The sequence below is a fragment of the Xenopus laevis genome, chromosome 5S (genome assembly GCF_017654675.1).
Source record: "Xenopus laevis strain J_2021 chromosome 5S, Xenopus_laevis_v10.1, whole genome shotgun sequence".
Lineage (NCBI taxonomy): Eukaryota > Metazoa > Chordata > Amphibia > Anura > Pipidae > Xenopus > Xenopus laevis.
In genome coordinates, this window is record NC_054380.1 from 115379634 (window position 1) to 115394488 (window position 14855).

At 39.2% G+C, this 14855-nt stretch overlaps 1 protein-coding gene across 1 annotated transcript; it reads left to right on the forward strand.

Moving 5' to 3' along the window:
• Positions 1-9243: 9243 nt before the first annotated feature.
• On the forward strand, positions 9244-13822 carry LOC108717591 (G-protein coupled receptor 35). Its single transcript, XM_018264807.2, has 2 exons — positions 9244-9291; positions 12708-13822. Exon 2 carries the CDS (start codon positions 12736-12738, stop codon positions 13657-13659), a length of 924 nt encoding a protein of 307 aa, XP_018120296.1. The 5' UTR covers positions 9244-9291; positions 12708-12735; the 3' UTR covers positions 13660-13822.
• The last annotated feature ends 1033 nt before the right edge of the window (positions 13823-14855 follow it).

The following is a 14855-nucleotide window of genomic DNA, read 5'->3' on the forward strand; positions in this document are numbered from 1 at the left end:
GCAGAAGACTTTTTAGTGGATCTTACAGCAGTCTACGTTCCAGGCAAGTCAAACACAGTGGCAGATCTGCTCAGCAGAAAATTCGCAGAAAGACACGAGTGGGAACTGAGCCAGGAGGTCTTCAATGCACTAGTGCAGAAGTGGGGCCAACCTTCAATAGATTTGAAGGCCACATCCATCAACACCAAGTGTCCTCATTTCTTCACAAGGAGTTGGGATGCGAAGGCAATGGCAGTAGATGCCCTGACACAGTCATGGAAGTTCCATTTAGGTTATATCTTTCCTCCTCTTCCTCTGATTCCGAAGGTGATACAAAAGATCAAGGAGGATCAAGCAGATGTGATTTGCATTGCTCCAGCTTGGGCGCGAAGGCCTTGGTTTACAGACCTGATTCAGCTGTCAATAGACCATCCTTGGAGGCTTCCGACAGCAGGACACCTATTGATTCAGGGACCATTCATACATCCGGATCCAGAATCTCTAGCCCTCACGGCATGGAGACTGAGAGGCAAAAATTAGAAGCCCACGGTCTTTCCAATAGAGTTATTCATACATTGTTACAATCCAGGAAACCTTCAACCAGTAACAGATATGCCAAGGTGTGGGATTTGTTCCTGACCCAATCTAATTTAAATTCCACAGAATCTATTTCAGCCTCTAACATTTTGGAGTTTCTTCAATCAGGCATGGAAAGAGGCTTAAGCGTGAGTACCTTAAGAACACATGTTTCGGCAATCTCGGCAATATCAGGAACATCATGGGCTCAGCATCCGCTCATAGTTCGGTTTTTCAAAGCAGCAGTAAGAATTTTACCAGTAAAACGTTCAACATTCCCGAGCTGGGACTTACCACTGGTTTTACGAATGCTTTCTTCAGGCCCATTTTCAATCAGGAGTCCTATTTCCCTGTGGTTCTTAACTCTGAAAGTGGTGTTCTTAGTGGCTATAACCTCAGCCAAGAGGGTGGGGGAGTTACAAGCCTTAAGATATGCCGAAGACAGTCCGGCCATTTTCCAGGACAGACTAATTTTGAGATTTTGTCCTACATTCAAGCCAAAGGTGGTTTCTCCCTTTCACTTAAAGGATGAGATTGTAGTTCCTACATTTACACATCAAGACACGGATCCAGAATGGAAAGAACTGGATGTGGCGGAACATGTGAAGATGTATTGTGAGGCAACTACAGCTATCAGAAAATCGGAAAGGTTTTTTGTCTTACCAGGAGGGGCAAGAAAAGGCGAAGCAGCAGCTAGCTCCACAATTTCCAAATGGATATGCATGGTTATCAAGAAGGCCTATTCTCAGGCAGACCTCACAGAACCAAATAAAATCAAAGCACATTCAACCAGGGGCCAGGCAGCTTCATGGGCAGCAGAAGCGGGGGTTTCCCTGGAGGTCATATGCAAAGCAGCATCTTGGTCTTCTCCGAGCACTTTCATCTCACACTACAAGTTGGACGTTAGATCGTCAGAATATGCACAATTTGGTTCTAGCATTCTAAAATCGGCCGGTCGGCCAAATAAATAAAAATTTCAGCAATTAAGGCGTTAAGTCTTTTACTGACCCACCCAGGGACAAGCAGCTTGCTAAATCCCGCAGAGTATAGACATGGAGAGGGCCAGGGGAAAGGGAAGATTGTTTCATACTTACCGTGATCTTCCTTTCCCTGGCCCTCTCCATGTCAGGTTTTCCCTCCCATTGTAATAATAAGGTATAGAACTTTGTACCAGACACCGAGGGGGGGGGACTTCCTCCTAATTTGTTATGTTAGGGGGTTGGGTTCTTTATTGGAGAGAGGGGAGGGGCTGTCCCGCAGAGTATAGACATGGAGAGGGCCAGGGAAAGGAAGATCACGGTAAGTATGAAACAATCTTCCCTTTTCAGCATCTGCAGTTTAAATGTATGCTCACAACATTAAGGTGGCCATAAAGCTGCTGATATCGGTCGTTTGGACCAATTTGACAGTTTATCTGCCCATGTATGGGGGCTTCTGACGGGTCTTCCCGATCAATATCTGGCCGCTGTAGCCATGCCATTTATGGCATATCGGGGAAAGATCCGGTCGTTTGGCGATGTCGCCAAACGAACAAATCTTTGAGTCTATGGCCAGCTTTACCCCCAAAGTTGTCTGAAGGAAGAGAAACGTCAATTTAAATTGCAGCTTTGGTGCTTTAGGCCATCAGTGCGAAGCTGACTTCTGGTTCACCGCAAAGAGGAACGCAAGCTGTTGTCATCTTTCTGCTATGGGACACTTTGCAATCGTCAGATTCAAGCTTAAGATTTAAAGGACAAGGAAAGTTAAACTAAAGAAGTAGCTAGAAATGTTGCACATTATGTTTTGGGCTTATGTATCAGCCCAATGCAACCACAGCCCTTTAGCAGTAAAGATCTGTGTCTCCAAAGATGCCCCAGTAGCTCCCCATCTTCTTTTCTACTGATTCACTGCACATGCTCTGTGCTGCTGTCACTTACTGAGCTTAGGGAGCCACTCACAATATGGCAGCACAGAAACCAATACAACTAGCATCAGAATTTAATAATCAGCCTTGTAGCATCAGCTTATATTACAGACACACCTCATTTTCTGCTGGATAATTAGTGATGACCCCTAAGCTTAGCTTCTCAACAGCTGCTCAGAGCCCACTGAGCATGTGAGTGTCACAGACACTTTCCAAGATGGTGACCCCCTGTGACAAGTTTCAAGTCCTGGATCATTGCTGCTATTGACAAGCTGAAACTTTAGGCTGGTGCAATAAGTTCAATACATAAAACATACCATTTTAGCCCTATTCATTTTTAGGGTTTAGTTTTCCTTTAAACAAAAAAAACCAACAAAGAGACCGTAAGCCTTACCTATTACTATAGCAGTTTTAGGAGGGGGGGAATTAATCTTTAAAAAATGTTGGTCTTACTGTTTCTTTAAATAATCACAACTTAACACTATGAAGTTTTATTATTTCTCTTTCATTTCTATATTTAAGAAAAAGTCTCAGCTTAATCTTGATTGCTTATCTTGGTATCTTAGTATATGGGAGATTTTTATTTTTTACAAATAATTTTTGATAATTTGTACCAAATTATATTTGATAAATCGCACCAAAAAATACAACTTCAGAAAAAATGAATTGGTGCCTATTTGCGCTCTTGTGCGGCAGGCCTTTGAACCGTTAGATGAGGTGTATCTGAACGCAGGTGGTTATTGTGTTGTAGTGCAAGGGCAGAGCATTTTTAAATATCAACTAAGAAAACTGAAACAAAGAGGTGTAAATTGCAGCAGCAGAACCTTCCAAAGTTGGTGCCCCTAGGCAATAGTGTAACTATAGAGGACCCAGCAGTCTAAAGGTGGCCATACACGGAGAGATCCGCTCATTTGGCGATGTCGCCAAACGAGCGGATCTCTCCCCGATATGCCCACCTTGAGGTGGGCAATATCGGGCTGATCCAATCGTGCGCCCTAGGGCCCAACAATCGGGTCCTAACGCTGGCTTTATGGTCGGATCGCGGGACCGCAACAACGAACAGATGCGGCCACGATCCAACGGGATTTTTAGTCCCATCCGATCGAAATCTGGCCAACTTTCGGCCAGATCTCGATCGGGGAAGCCCGTCGGGGGGGCCCCATACACGGGCCAATAAGCTGCCGCTTTTATCGGCCCGTGTATGGCCACCTTAAGGGGCAGACTTATCAAGGGTTAAAGTGAATTTGAGGGAATTTTCGAAGTAACAAAATTCGAAATTCAAAGTAATTTTTTGGATACTTCGACTATGGAATACGATACTACGACTTCGAATTTACTTTGAATTCGATTCAAAGTAAAAATAGTTTGAATATTCGACCATCCGATAATCGAAGTACTGTCTCTTTAAAAAAACTTTGACTTCAATACTTCGCCAAATTAAACCTGCTGAAGTTCTATGTTAGCCTATGGGGACCTTCTACAACCATTTTCTAAGTCTTTACACATCGAAGTAAAATCGTTCGATCGTACGATAAAATCATTTGAATTATTTAATCGTTCGAACGAACCATCGTTCGATGGCCAAATTCGGTGAAAAAATACTTCGACTTCGATATTCGAATTCAAAGTATTTTAATTCGATGGTTGAATTTCGAAGTATTTTACACTTCGAAATTCGACCCTTGATAAATCGACCCCTAAGGGTCTGCTCTCCTATCTGCTGGCAGGAAGTGGGGGACACAGGCATATAACGGGGGCAAATATCTCCTGTGCCTTACCCATTGTTAACCCTTGATGTACCACCGAACTTTTGTGTTGGGGAAACCTTCAGTGAAACACACGATGCAGAGAACTTGAGGTCAATCACGTTCTCTTTATTTGTCACGGCCTTCAACAGAACAGCAGCACATTCACAGGGCTCATTCTCCCAGCCTTTTGCAGAACATTGCCCGTAACAGCACAGTCTCTTCCCATGACGCATCTCTAATATTTACTTCCTGATTTCACTTCCTGAAACCTTCCCTTATATAATTTACTATTCTCCACCCACTGGGGACTTTCCCTTACAAAAGTTATACTCTAGCCCCCCCCCAGTGGCCAACCTAAATATATGTATTAACCATTAATTAAACATTTATATTGAACTTTAACATTTTACCCTTACAGGCAGGTGGGAGCCACTTTAAAATCACTGTGCAACAGGTCCCTTCGAAGATTTTGTGGGAGGCAGCAACAACTATTACCCCACTATCCCTAGGCCATCTGAGACCCTGCAACATTTTACAATTTGTATCTAGAATATGCATCCAGCACTCAAATGGGACATTATTGACATGGAAAATCTTAGCTATGAGGAAAGACTGGCCAAGTTGGGGATGTTCACCCTGGAGAAGAGGCGCTTAAGGGGTGATATGATAACTATGTATAAATATATAAGGGGATCATATAATAATCTCTCTAATGCTTTATTTACCAGTAGGTCTTTCCAGCAGACACAGGATCACCCATTCCGATTAGAAGAAAAGAGGTTTGGTCTAAATATTCCGAAGAGTTTCTTTTTACAGTGAGAGCTGTGAAGATGTGGAATTCTCTCCCTGAATCAGTTGTACAGGCTGATACATTAGATAGCTTTAAGAAGGGGTTGGATGGTGTTTAGCAAGTGAGGGAATACAGGGTTATGGGAAATAGCTCATAGTACATGTTGATCCAGGGACTAGTCCGATTGCCATCTTGGAGTCAGGAAGGAATTTTCCCCCCTCTGAGGCAAATTGGAGAGGCTTCAAATGGGGTTTTTTGCCTTCCTCTGGATCAACTGGCAGTTAGGCAGATTATATAAAGACTTGAAAGGTTGAACTAAATAGATGCATGACTTTTTTCAACCTAACCTATTATGCTACTATGTAAACTTGCCAATATCTGTCAGTAAAGCTGATCCTGACACATGTAACAGGAATGATTCACTTTCACTATCACTTTGAAAACATACTGAGACTATCATTTTTAATTTAAAACCCTAGCCCTCACCCTTATTGCGTACCTGTAGTGATGGGCAAATTTCTCCCGTTTCACTCCGCCAAAAAAATTTGCGAATTTTGCAGGAAATTCGCAAATTTTTTGGCAGAGTGAAACTGCAAAAAATTAGCAAAACGCGCATTTTGACGATGGCGACAATTTCGACGCTGTCGACAAATTAGCACCTGGCGAATAAATTTACCCATCACTACTTACCTGTGCCCCCAGTTAATTGCATGTGCCCCTGTTACTTACCTGTGCCTGTTAATACTGTTTAGACTGGTGTTCCAGCCCGTAAGGGCTTTGTGCCACCCAATGTCTGTGTACATAACAGTGGTTCTGATGAAGGCAAAGGTTTCAATATTAGTAGATTGAGCAGGGCCAGTAATGTTTTTAAAGTGATACAGAGACATTACTGTAAAAAAAAGTGTCATATCACTGTCAGTCTAACTAAGCAATGTATTGGTTTCAAAAGATATTCTGCAGCAGTCATTATGTATGCACAATGGGGCAAAAAAAGGAGTTTATTTCTCGCTGGTAATGTACCATGGCACTAGTGCTAGTGTAAAATGATGACACTGTATGTAATATAGTTTAACCTGTGGCACATGTAGCAAATCTCCCCTCTGTGAATTACACTGGCAGAGAAATTGTATGTCCTATGCCTTAAAGAGATACTGACACCAGAAATTAAACCTTTTTTTACATCTATCATAACATTGTGTTTGCATGCAGGGCCGGACTGGAGGGTTTGTGCGTATGTGGCGTGCCGCAAAATTTTTATTGTACCGCAACCCCCGACAAAGAGGGGTCGCGCCACTAAGAAGCAGATCTGAGCCAGCCCAGTCCGACACTGTTTGCATGAGATCTATAATTTTGCCATATAAGTATTTACAGATGCTTTTGCATTTCATATCTGATCTCCATGTTCCTCTATGAGGGGGCTGCCATTTTTGAGCTTCAGTAGTCCATTATCATTACAAACTCTAAGGGGCAGATTTATCAAGGGTCGAATTTCGAAGTGTAAAATACTTCGAAATTCGACCATCGAATTAAAATATTTCGAATTCGAATATTGAAGTATTTTTCAGCGAAATTGGCCATCAAACGATCAAAGCAAAATCGTTTGATCGTACTATTAAATTGGTCGAATCGAACGATTTTAGCATACGATCGAACGATTTTACTTCGATGTGTAAAGACTTAAAAATGGCTGTAGAAGGTCCCCATAGGCTAACATAGCACTTCGGCAGGTTTAATTTGGCGAAGTATTGAAGTCGAAGTTTTTTTAAAGAGACAGTACTTCGATTATCGAAAGGTCGAATATTCGAACGATTTTTACTTCGAAACGAAGTCGAAGTAAATTTGAAGTTGTAGTATCCTATTCGATGGTCGAAGTATCCAAAAAATTACTTTGAATTTCGAATTTTATTACTTCGAAAATTTCCTCTAATTCACTTCGACCCTTGATAAATCTGCCCCTAACTGTCATGTTGAGAAGGGACACTTAGGGGGTTATTTATCAAGGTCCGAACTAATCTCAATATTGTCTGCTACAAACTCCGACCTAAGCCGCTCGGGTTTTTAAGTCTTATTTATTAATACATTTTCACGAAAATTTGCTTTGCGGTAAAAACTCAGATTTTCAAGATCTTTTCGGAGGTTTCACACGATTTTCAAGATTTTTTCGGAGTTTTCACCCGAAACCTACGATTTTTGCGCTAAACCTCCGAAAACTTCAGGGTTTGGCACGAGACCCAGCGCACATCAATAAAATCATTGCGACTTTCCCCATTGACTTATATGCAACCTCGACAGGTCTGAGATGCTAGGATTTCAGCTTTTTTTTCTGTTTTCCAGCCTATGGGTTTAATAAATTCCAAAAAATTTGTGATTATTTAAAAGCTCGATTTTATTTAAAAAAAACACAAATTTTTCGTGATTTTTGCATTTGGGGCTTACTTACTTACTTACTTACAAAAACAGATCTAACAGTGAAAAATGATCAACATGAGCTATAGGTAACTTTTAATGTACAATATTTTGAAGAATAATTTTTTAGTGTCAGTATCACTTTAAGATCAAAGTAATATTAATTTAGGCTTTAGGTAGTGCCATTTTTGTGGTCATGGACCTATTCCACTATTTCTACATGTAAATTGCTACCTGGTTTAGGTCATCTCCTCTACTAACCAGGCAGTAAGATCAAGAAGAAGCGTCAGTAGAAAAAAAAGTACTATAAATATTAAAACAAATCAGCCTCACAATCAGTCTGAATTTTGGCTGCTATTTTAGATGTATATTTAGGGGCCCATTTACTTAGCTCAAGTGAAGGAATAGAAGAAAAAAAACTTTGAATTTCGAATGTTTTTTTTTGGCTACTTCGACCTTCGACTACGACTCCGACTTCGAATCGAACGATTCGAACTAAAAATCTTTCGACTATTCGACCATTCGATAGTCGAAGTACTGTCTCTTTAAAAAAAACTTTGACCCCCTACTTCACCACCTAAAACCTACCGAGGTGCCATGTTAGCCTATTGGGAAGATCTAACAATTTTGAGGTCGAAGAAAAATAGTTCGATCGATGGATTAAAATCCTTTGAATCGAACGATTCGAAGGATTTAATCGTTCGATCAAACGATTTTTCGTTCGATCATTCGATCAAACTATTTGCGGTAAATCCTTCGACTTCAATATTCGAAGTCGAAGGATTTACATTCGGCAGTCGAATATCGAGGGTTAATTAACCCTCGATATTCGACCCTATGTAAATCTTCCCCATAATGTAAGAAGGAGCTGGACTTGTATTCTGTTATCCTAGGTTTTCTTTTATTAAATGTATTCAGTTTATACAGGTATAATTACATAAAGCCGTGCTAATCTGCTTTATGAGTTAACAATCCAACTGTAATGTAAACACTGGGGTTCATCACTGCATTGTGAATGCTCTTTAATAACAACTGCAGGACATTTCTGGGCTGGTGTAAGCTCCATGATTCTGAACGGGTTTATGGTTTTACCCCGGCTGCTGGACAGCTATTTGAAGTTTTGATCATTTAATAAACATTGTTGTGGGGTAATCTGATTTGATCCACCCATAATTTGAGGAAGGATGAATGAAAGTTCCCTTAATTGTTATCAATTCAAGCTGAACGGCAGTTCTTATTGATCAATATTAACATTGATTAAAGAACATCATTTTTATTTATGTTTAAAAGAAAACATTTTCCATAGCATGGGATTCGATAGCTGAGACCAGTTGCTCTTTTGAGGGTCTAATATATCAGATCCTTGAAGGCTGAATACCTGTAACCTTGATACACAAGGTATGAAAGACACCAAACTACTTATGGTGTGATGGTTTGGCCTTCCTGTAATTCAAAGCTTTCTGGATAAGGGTTTCCAGATAACGCATCCAGTACCTGTACAGTTACGGTTTGATGAAATTGAATAAACTGGAATTCATAGGTTAATTTAATCAATTTATGCAAGATTGGGTGACTAGTGCACGCATATGAATTATCAGAAGAACACGTCTGTACAAATGACTGTATAAAGACCAAATCATCTGTTTTCTTTTTGAGATTCTATTGATAGGGAACTGAGCAGTGGTGTTGCATTAAATGTAATTATTATCTATGGCAGTGCCATGTTAACATTTGCTTTTTAATCTTAGTTCTTGAATCTATAGCTTCCCTTTAAAGTAACGCTGATGATGAAACTGATTTACTGATGATGAAACTGCTTACAACACATCCTCATCTTATATCAGTCAGCCCATTAGAAGAATGAACACACGCACAGAAACATTCATAAGGTAGGTATTAATAATTATAATTATCACGATTCTTGCCCATAATTTCGAAAGGGCAAAACTTCTCTTATAGAGATTTAGATTGTAAGCACTTTTAAGCATGGCTCTTAGTACATCTTTTATTGGTTATGGGCTACTTTGTATGTAATTCTATATGTTCATTGTATAGTGTAGTGGTATATGTTTGCACTTTATAAGTGTACCTTAATAATAATAATAATAATAATAATAATAGATTGTTCTACCAGGGGGACCAAAGATTGGTGGGTATAAATGTCAGTTAATATACTGTATATATCATATCATCTTTGAATTGATTTTGAGAGGAAAACTGTCCCAGGCTTATAATGACACTTTGGACATATCAGTGGTTCAAGTCCATAATAATATAAGCATATTTATGATGTCATGCTCCAAGTATTTTCAGGCCATTTTCTGAAGAGTTTGCTTTTGCAAAGGTGCAGATTCATTGATGCCATTGTATATAGATCCCTTACAGTTACGGGCCATATATTTTTTCCCTGGTTTGAAAGCTCACAGCAACCAACAATACACTTAACAATACACTCAACAATACATCCCCGAGGGCTATGCCTTACAAGGCATCTTCATTTCTGCTGGAAATAGAGAAGCTCAAAGCTGAGAGACTCTCCCTAGTCACAATCCATTGGATGTACATGTTGTTTACCTTGTTTTGACACCAGCACTAGAGTAGCTGAGAGTTTGTGCAGCAGTGCTCTCTTCTTCATTGAGGATGGGAAGCCACATGGCAGCACAGGGGTCATGAATGATGTCTACATCTTAGCAGTCTCCTGACATCAACGTCAGGGTATGCGACCCCAGATGCTTTTTAATGCTCATGTTGCCCACCCACTCACCCACCACCAGTCTTCCCCCCTCACACATTATACTTACTGTTGCCACAATCAGGGAAGAGAAGGCACAGGGGAAACGCCGGCGGAGGGCAGGCATTTTGTTTTTTCCTGGTGTCCTACCTGCACAGTACAACCCTGCCTAACTTCTCTGGATGTTTCTACATATACACATTACATACAAATAATGACTGATACAGCAGGTCAAGAGGGCCCTGCTTATAAGAGCTTACAATCTAAAACTCAAATGTAAACTGCTGCAAAGCATAGTCCTGTCTGGAGAAATTGTTATTATATATAACTGGTCAGTAGCAACTCACACAATATATGGTTACTTGTAATGTATGCACATGATGTGACAGATCAGGACAACAGCACTCAAACATAATGCAGAATTAAAGGGCAGAGAGCACAATAAGTGAGTTGTCCCAGACACTGGGTTGGTCTGAGGTCTGACAGCTCTCACAAGTCCATTAGAAAACAGTAACACATTAAAGAGATAGACAGAGGCACATTTACAATTTGTCAAGCTTATACTGCTCCCATGACAACTCCTTTGTTTGAAAAGTCTTACCAGAATATATGTGTCTAACACCCACAAGTAAGCCTGATATCAGAAAGCACTCAATTAACCAAATGATCCTTTTTTCTCTATGACAGTGCATCGGTAGTTATAGGCGAATTTGCAAAACAGCGAAAAATTTGCGAAATTCGACTTTTGAAGCCCGTGTCAATTTTGACGCCCCATGTCGATTCTGACGCGATCAACTTTTCCAACCCGCATACAAATTTTTTTTGTCGAAATACGGACATCCCCGCAAATTCGCGTCTGCCAAATTTATTTGCCCATCACTATGCATCGGAATGCAAGCAGCTGATACAACTGCTCCACATAGAACCTGGGAGCTTCCACAGCATTTTATATGTATTTTTTTTGTTTACTACTATTAAATTAAAAAAGGAAAAGAAAACCCAAAATCGGATCACTATTAGGTGAGCAACATATTTAAAGAAAAGAGCAATGCTACCTTAGATCAGAATTGCTGAATATTAGCTAGGAAGGGAGAGTGTCTGATTTATGGCCCTGGGCCAGCATTCCTCCTTCCATTTATTGCCACTATATTGCTAATCAGTTTTGGGCTCCATTTTTTGCCCATATATTTGGATAACATTGTAACAATGAGCAGGAATACTTTGGAATTCACAGGCTAATTTTAATCTATTTTATAAACTTTTTTTTTAAGTTCTCTATTAACAAATGCTTGCTTCACACCATCTTATTTACTCACGTAGTAATGGTGAGATATAGTTTAATTAATATCCCTTTAAATGCAAACTCGGCTATCAAGCATATCTATATATTTGTCTCCAACAGATGAACTAAATGCATTGATGTCAGTGTATAGTATCTCAGATGAGCGTGTGTGTATAGTCCTATGGGACATGAATGCTAATGTTCCAGTTGGGCTACTTGCCCTTTGTTGCATGTGTGCTAGTTGCATTGACTGATGTGGCACTGATGTATATATAGGGGTATAGGTCACTGTTCAGAATCTACGTGAATGGATATTTATTAATTTTTGTTCTAGCCAAATACAGGCAGTATTAAATAAATTTAAAATAAATTTAAAAAAAAGAAATATATTTATATATATACTGTATATGATCTGTTATCTGGAAACCCGTTATCCAGAAAGCTCCAAATTACAGAAAGGTCGTCTTCTATAGACTCCATTTTATCCAAATAATCCAAATTTGTAAAAATTATTTCCTTTTTCTCTGTAATAATAAAACAGCACCTTGTACATGATCCAAACTAAGATATCTTTAATTTTGTTGGAAGCAAAACAAGCCTATTGGGTTTATTTAATGTGTACGTGATTTTCTACTAGACAAGACATAAAGATCCAAATTACAGAAAGATTAGTTATCTGGAAAACCCCAGGTCCCAAGCATTTCGGAAAACACGTCCCGTATATACTTTACATAAATATATAGACAAAACAGGTTGATACGCTTAGCACCTTTTGCAGGGTTTTTGCAGTGGATCTAATGTTTGTTATGTAAATGTTATATGCAAATGTTTCTTGCTTACCTTGTTTCACATTGGTGATGTAATATGATATCACAATTAGCACCTTTCCTACCTTCATATGTTATTTAGACACAAGTTGTTTGTGTTTGCTCACTTTGAGAAAGGCTACTTTCTGGCTTGTTGGATTTATATAAATATATATATATATATATATATATATACTATATATATTTCTAAACATAGCACGTCATAGTTCTAACAACGTTTTTATAAATGTACCTGTTGGTTTCAGTACAGCTCTGCACATATGAACATGAGAACAATGATTTTTATCCAAGTGAGAAAAAGCTAAATAAAATGTTAAGCAAGACAATTTACTATGGTAGATCTAAAAGGAAGGATGAGGTTGTTATTTTTAGTCCAGTTCCAAATGCAGAAGTTGTCTTGTATTGTACCAAAGGAAATGCTAGTCATCTAATCATCCTGTTACATATATTATTTATTTTTTTTAGAGCGAAGGGGATTTTCTGATCTGGTGTGATGAATTACTCCAATTCAACCAACGTGCCAAAGTCCAGTCTAAAGCTCTTCAAAATAACTGTGATCATCCTTCTGCTCTTTTTCGGCATTGTGTGCAACGGCCTGGCCCTATGGGTTTTCTGTTGCAAGATGAAGAAATGGAAAGTCACTGTTATATATATGGTCAACCTTATCATATCAGATATTCTAATCCTAATGACCTTTCCTTTTCAACTATATGACTACTTCTCAACTTCAAAATTGGAAAATAACCTGTGCAAAGCATCCATTTCCTTTTATGTAATGAACACATACATGAGCATCTTCACAATCACTATTATATCTGCCGATCGCTATCTGGCAATCAGGTTTCCTGTGAGGTCCAAGCGTTGGAGGTCTCCTGGGAAGGCAGTTGGTATATGCTGCATAGTGTGGCTGTTCCAAATTTCTTTATCTATCATGTTGACATTGCGCTTAGATTACATTATCCCCGTCTGCTTTCAAAAGGTTAGCAACACCCCCAATCCAATGTTTCTACTTTTTGCTGTTGTTGGGTTTACAGTCCCATTGATCATTATAAGTTTCTGTACTGTACAAGTGATTAGAACCCTCTATAGTAAAGAAAAGAGAGATGTCAATGAACAAAGGTCAGTCAGGAAATCCATTAACATTATCCTTTCCAACATGGTGGTGTTTGTTATATGCTTCTTGCCAATCCACATGGGATATACAATTCGCTTTGTGGCGGAAACTGTCAAAGTCACAGACCAGACCCTAGAACAAATAAAACGCTTCATTGATGTAGCCATATCGATGGCTCATTCAAACTGTGTTCTGGACTCGCTGTGCTATTATTTTGTAGCAGGCGAATTTTGGAAGGCTTCGGATCTGTCACCAAGGATTATATACTCAAATATAAAAAAGAAAAGTCTTGTAACGGATTAGCTTCCAACTGTAGTAATATATGCAGACCTATGTATATATGAATGGCATAGAAACAGTATAATAATGGAGATGTTTTTTGGCTGATGAGAAAGGGAAGCAGAGGAGAAGAGGAAGGGAATCAGAGGGAGAGAGAAAAAGAAGGATTGGGAAGAAGAAGAGGGAGAGAGAGAAGGAAGGAAGTATAACCTGTGGTCACATTTTGAAAGATCTCTGTATAATTTGCTGTCTCTGGGCTGGATAATCTGAATAAATCGTTTCATCTCTGGGAACCTTGGTTGCATAATTTTACCTGGCTGTGGTAAATTGCAGACTCTATATTTCATAACACTATATGGATACTTAGATATATCTATAAAATACACAACACCAACCTGTGCCACCAAGCAACATAGAGTTCATAGACATGGGGAATGTCATGGAGCTACCTAGAGCTGACAGCCAACATTTTAGGGCAAAGCAGTTTGGGAATTTGTTCCTGACATTAAATGTGTATTTCTGCACAAAAGATTTAATTACGTTTCATATATACTATAACAAGCTCTTGCTTTAAACAAAACATGTCATATAAAGATACACACTGAAGCAACACAAGCTTTCTGTTATTTTACTATCTGCAAATGTATGGCAGTCGTGACCTAACTAGGGTCACATACACATCGGGGGTTTACATACAGCGCTGTGAATTATGTTGCCGCTATATAATTACAAGTTAATAATAATACATGCATCTTTACAAATGGGCCCAACACATATGAAGTTGAGTGGAATGTAAAGGTGCTTTGACTGTGGGGCCTATAATATACTAATGGGAAATAGAAGCATTATTCGCATTTGATTCAGAAGCATATCAACATTTCATGGTGCATTCATAAGCACTTGACGTGACGCATCTGTGATGAGCAAACATTTTTGTCAGGTTTCACTAAAATGACGCCCATGAAGGGTAATGTAATAAGAGCCACTAAATTTACCCAGGGGCAATAACCCAGAGCAACCAATCAGCAAGTAGCATTTACTGGTCACCTGTTTAAAAGCAAACATCTTATTGGTTGCTATGGGTTACTGCTCTGGGGTAAATTTAGTGCTTTTTATTACATATGGGGGACTCTAATGGGTGAAAAAATCTGTCACGCAATTTGTTGCCCAAAGACTTCAATGCATTTTGGCAGATTTTCTCCATTTTGTAAATTTTTGGT